The sequence below is a fragment of the Berghia stephanieae genome, chromosome 5 (assembly GCF_034508935.2).
Source record: "Berghia stephanieae isolate SIO BIC M18660-M18661 chromosome 5, UCSD_Bste_1.3, whole genome shotgun sequence".
NCBI classification, from domain to species: Eukaryota; Metazoa; Mollusca; class Gastropoda; order Nudibranchia; family Aeolidiidae; genus Berghia; species Berghia stephanieae.
This window is the reverse complement of record NC_088364.1, coordinates 26291937-26297936: the sequence shown is the minus strand read 5'-3', so window position 1 is coordinate 26297936 and position 6000 is coordinate 26291937. Positions and strand designations below refer to the sequence as shown.

Here is a 6000-nt window from a genome sequence, read left to right as displayed (position 1 = left end):
GGTTCCATTAGGACGAGATTCCGTCTTATAGTATAGAGGTTTCCGTTATGGTAGGTTCAGCTGTACTTTCGACTGCCATGCTCATAGCACATTGCAAAAGACTTTGGATATAGGCAAACATCATCTCATTCCAGAACAAGGACCAAAAAGTCACCTTTAAAGGTCAAATAGTTTAAGTGGATAGAAGAGACAGCAAGGAACCAGACCAATGTCGAACCTACCAGTCCAGGTGGTTAACGTTCCCCAGTCCAAAGGGAAATTTCAGCTTCTGTGAGATCATCATACATTGACACACTGGAAATGGCACCTAAATGCCTATTTTTTGAGAAGCAAGACGAATCTTTAGATAGAAAAATCAAAAACTAAAAAAAATGAAATCAAAATTTATTTTTCAACAGCTTCAAAATTGCTTTCATACAAATAAATTATCAATATATCATAAAATAAACAGTGTGAATATTTAGTGTATGCGATAAATAAATTTAAAAAACAAAACATTATGCCAAGTGATTTGACAATAATTCAAAATACAGTGAAATCCTGATAAAGCCAACAGTGCCATACCAGAACGATTGGTTGACTTAGAGCAAGGTTGGCTTTTTCATTATCAACGGAAAATAGGAAAAAAGAACACAAAATTTGGGACCAACAAGAGGTGTTGACTTGAAAAAGAATTTGAATTTATGAGTGTTGACTTTGTACAGATTCCACTGTATACTGAATGTACGCGACAAGTCTTTCTGTGCTTCATATATATAGCTTTGAGTTGGGGTTGCAAGACAAAACAGTACCTACACATTATCGTGAAAAAAAAACAACAAAACAAACTACCAAAGCAAACAAGAAAACTTAATACTGTGTAATGCTTTTTAAATTATTTTTTTTGCAATGTAAATGCATGAATCAAACAGAACTTTTGCAAAATAACCCATTATGCATCAACCAACATAAATACACTACTGTCCGCTTAAGATAAACTGCATTGGGATAAACTCTTGCTTTAAAAAAAACGCTGAGGCTTTTCTGCTCTTAATCATTTGTAGATTAATTAGAATGTATGGTAAACTCCATCCCTGAGCTAGTCCCGATAGGATAAACTCATCAACCTGGATTTGCATGACTGGGATGGACAAGGAGTCTCTCAATCATCCCCCCCCCCTCGTTTATTTGCTTCGTACCCGAAAGGTAGCGAGGTCCATTACCTGCGCTGCGCTGTGTGGCCTTGAGCAAGTCACCTCGCCCTAGCCCAATTTGCGGCGCTGCATTACGGCTGATGCCTGGGTTATTCCAGTCTTTCGTTGGAATAGACACTAAAGACAGATTCCCCCTATCAGATGAATAAAGGGAATTTTATTTATACAGTTTAGCCACGCTTAACAGGAAACTGGGTCGTTTTTTCTGGGGAAAAGTGTATTCATTAAAGGGGGACAACGAGTAGATTTTAAACAAAAGTTTGTGTCTCTGAAAAGTCGTTCCCCTTGAGTTTTGGATAAAATGAACCTGTCCCAAGGAGTTTATCTTAAACAGACTGCAGTTTACACATTGCACATTTTGATATCAATAAATGTGACCCACTTCCTCAATGTGTCAGGGTAAGCAGATGCCCAAATGTCAATTCAAAGTTCTAATTGAAAAAAAAATTCCCCCCCTATAATTCTTTATGGAAAGTGCATTCATTCTTCTCAATAAAGCTTATTAATTTGATTTAAGTTTGTTATTTTTAACTGTAGATCTTACCAATCGCTTCATTTACTTTTACATAATTACTTTATTTAAAAAAAAATTTTTTTTTTTTTGGCCAAATTAAGGATTATTGGATTGTTTTATTTATCTATTTATGCACTGTTTTATAAATGACATTATTCTTTTTGTAAATGGTTCTGGCGAAAGCCCATAAATAAACGAACTTAAACTTTACTAATGCCTTTAGAATTTTTAAAATGAAAACCCTAACTAAGTGGGTGGTGAAATTCACAACAAAATGTATGCTTGATGACCAATCCTAATCTAATAGTTTTCATCAAACATTTTGTTACTATCATTTTCAAAAACAACAACAAAAAACAAACCACATACTGTTTTGAGGTTTGACTAGAATTGGAAGGACTAAATAAAAACTACCCGACTTGCACTTTTTGTTATCACAGCACGTCCTACTGGCATTTTCTATAAGTATCAATTTTCAGTATCTAGTGCAAATCATCATAAAACCAATTTGAGGCATCGGATCACAACTAGGTAGTAAAAGAACATGACAAGCTTATATCATGCATTAAATTGCCAAGAATTTGTGGATTTATTTTTAAGGAGTGTTTTCACGCTTTTCTTAATTTAAAGTCAATTCAGTTACCAAAAAAAAATAAAAAAATAAATAAATGGTCAAAGGATTTAAGGTAAGTAAAATAGATACCTATAAAATTTTCCAAAGGGGCCATTCCACGTCAAGTAAATTATATTTCACACCAAATTTTTTTTTTTTAAATTTGATATTTTCATTTATTTATCGTCATTTCACTCTTCTTGCATTCCCCAGGAGTAGATCAAAGATAGATTCTGATTCTGGTAACAAATTTCATGTCCTCCGAAGGTCATTGGCATTGCCATACAGTTTGAAGATGATATCTGTGTATCGAGGCCGGCATCTGTTTCTGTATGGCACATGAGTTTCGTTGTCATTTTGGCACTCTAAATGGTTATCTATCAATAGGAGAAAACCTCATCAAATCGTGAATGCCTTCCTTCATTCTTGTAGACCAAATTAGCCAATAATAGAAGAATATTCTTCACTTCTCTTGGTTATCTCCTAACGCATGGATCAAAATTGTCCTCTGCAACTTAGGTCAAAAGAATGGTCGAACAAAACGTGTCAAATCAGGGAATTTGAAACTCTTTAATAACTTACAGGAGGAATATTTAAAATGAAAAGTGGGTCAATGGGAAAGAAAAGTTCCCACTCTATAATCAGAGGGAGTAAAAGAATGAAAGTGACTAAGTGTCATGAGAATCATGCAATACCTGATGTAACACTAGAGATCATGCAATTTTGAATGATACATAATACTATGCTAGATATATCACCAAGACATTCAGCCAATGAGAAACCAGCATTGTTTTTCCGGATATCTAGATTTGATATGAATTGAATACAGTGCATGGTCATCATTAGGTTGCTGGTAAAGAGAAGAGACGGGGGAGAGGGTTGCATGGCAAGGTTTCATTGTAATATGAATCCAACTGAAGTTGATTACTTAAGGTCTATTATTCCCTCACTGCATAAAGTTTATCTTACAAAATACAGACAAATCCATCAAACATAATCTGTGAAATCCTCTACACCTATTCCCACTGCATCACCCCCAGCCTTGGAGTGTGGCCATCCATGCATTGGGTTGGTTGTCATATCTGAGACATTTTTCTCTGCGTAGTGTTCCATAACTCTCTTCTTTAGAAGTTTAATCTTGCGCAGTCTTTCCAGCCAGTTTGAGGCAAACACCTCAGGACTCCCCACTGAAGACTGCTGACGTTGTAGCACCATGGAGGCAAGCTGTCAGGGATTGACACAACAAGTGTAATACAGTCAAACAAAATAAAACATTTGCAACATATTATATTTCCGAACTTATAAGCCATATTGATAGCTAAGAAGAAAGACAATGAATAATAATAATACCAATAATAATAATAATAATAATAATAACAATAATAATAATAATAATAATCGTGGTGGTGGTAGTAGTAGTAGTAGTAGTAGTAGTAGTAGTAGTAGTATTAGTCGTAGTAGTAGTAGTAGTAGTAATAGCAGTAGTAGTAGTAGTAGTAGTAGTAGTAGTAGTAGTAGTAGTAGTAGTAGTAGTAGTAGTAGTAGTAGTAGTAGTAGTAGTGGTAGTGGTGGTGGTGGTGGTGGTAGTAGTAGTAGTAGTAGTAGTAATAGTAGTAGTAGTAGTAGTAGTAGTAGTAGTAGTAGTAGTAGTAGTAGTAGTAGTAGTAGTAGTAGTAGTAGTAGTAGTAGTAGTAGTAGTAGTAGTAGTAAAGTCCACTCCGGATATTCGCAACTTGGTTAATCACAACTTTCAGTTAAACGCAACATTTCCCAAGAAATGGAATTAATTCTATATAAAAGTCACTGGTTAATCGCAACAAACTTCGGTTAATCGCAACAAATTATCGACCTTAAAAAGTGTCAAATTCAAGCAAGAAATAAAAAAAATATTATGATTAAATTTAATAATTGGTGAAATCATGACAGGTTTAAGAATCGAGAATGAGCTTGACTTAATGCTGCAGTATTGTTTCACCATTCTATAAGGGACAAAAAAGGCGGGGCTTTGTAGTATGGGTTTGTGATGTCATCTGTGACTATCAAATAGGAGGCAAGGGGGCTGGGCATAGTTTAGGCATCAGGTAGAACATGACAGTTGTAAAGAGAGACTGAGCGATATCCTTTGTTGTGGGATTGACACAACTGTGCATTACTGTGCATTGTGTCCAACAGGTTTGGTGAGAGCTTATTGTCTCTCATCATGGCTAATCTCTTTGACTCTTACAAATGTTGAGAACAAGAGAGTGAAAGTGAATCCAATCTGAACTGAGTAAGATGTCGGCTTGCATCAAAGCTGCTTTTGCTTGTCAAAATCTACACAGGCTGCCATATGTTGTTTTTAAAAAAATCAAATTGCTCAGTCTATGGTGGACTCAGAACAATGTTTACAACGATGGTTTGTGTTTACCATTTATGTGTAAAATATTGCAATAATGGACAGGAAGCTCAACTTCGGTTAATTGCAACTTCAGTTAACCACAACATTTTCACTGATTCCAAGGTGTTGCGATTATCCGGAGTGGACTGTAATAGATAGAGGAAGAGGAGGAAATTTACAATAATCTAAACTTACATCCTCACCTCTAAAAATAACATTTTATAAAACATATCTATTTAGTACAGCCTGAGCTGGGGCAAAAAAAAAAAAACAAGGTCAAAAACAAAAAACAGAGCCACGGGAAAGAGGCTTGAAATTGACCCTTTAAATTAATGACTATTTTTTAAAATCCAGACAAGGCCTCAAAGGGGTACAATTGTGTAAGAGGGTAAGTCTCATCAAGGAACAGTCCTTCTAATAAACATCCTCAGTATACACGGGTAGGCCAGGCCTCCATCATATGAGATGACTCAGTTCCATGCTAACAACATATCTTTACTGTTTTTACCAAGGCAGCAGTTACAGCAATGTGACTCAGATCTCACATAAATAATTGGAGAATTTAAGATGGCATAGGAAATTTCATTTTAAGGTAAAAAAGTTCAAAATGAAATGAATGAACAAATAACAGATACATAAATAATTAAATAAATAATCAATAAATACAAAGCCTAAAGCGGTTTTTTTTTTTTGTTTTTGATTATTTTGGTGTAAAGTTTTGATATTAAAAAAACAAAAACAACATACAATAAAGTTCTTTTGAAAAATTGCAAAAGAACTTAATTTCCATCAGTTTCTCTGGGGTAAATGAAGAAAAATAAACAAAAAACTGAGTACCTGTCACCAAAAGTATAAGTGGAATAGCTTCTCATGACAATTTCAGTTTTATGGTCATTTACTAATATTTAATTCACAGAAACTGTTGAAAGCCTAATCATTTGAATAATCCTTGAGTTACTTAAAAATCATGTCTTATTGTGTTGAATGTTAGGAAATGACCTTTTGTTACAACTTTTTTTTATCTAGACGATCCCATGCTACTTACGTTACAATGAATAGCAATCTGCCTGACCAACAGGGGCAGATTTTTGTCAGAGATGATCTTGGTATGGGTATGGCCTAAGATGTCAGCAATATCTGGGAAGATAGAACGATAAGCTAATAATTTCACACAAGTAGAGTAACGCAGGTCATTCTCAGACTTTATTATTTGGTTTATATAAGAGGAAATGGCATAGCAGTCATTCATCATTGTTATTTTCTTTTCAGAGTAGACTGTAAATATTCAATTCATTTTGAGAGT

General features: G+C 34.6%; 1 protein-coding gene across 1 annotated transcript in view; it reads right to left on the bottom strand.

Annotated features, from left to right (window-relative positions):
- Positions 1–368: 368 nt before the first annotated feature.
- The window catches only part of LOC144973905 (tuberin-like), a 111627-nt gene continuing 105995 nt past the window's right edge, over positions 369–6000 (bottom strand). Inside the window, exons 40-41 of the mRNA XM_078916791.1 lie at positions 5743–5834; positions 369–3544 (exon numbers count right to left, since the gene is read on the bottom strand). Of these exons, the coding sequence (XP_078772917.1) occupies positions 3308–3544; positions 5743–5834 (329 nt within the window). The 3' untranslated portion in view covers positions 369–3307. The remainder of the gene's footprint in view (positions 3545–5742; positions 5835–6000) is intronic.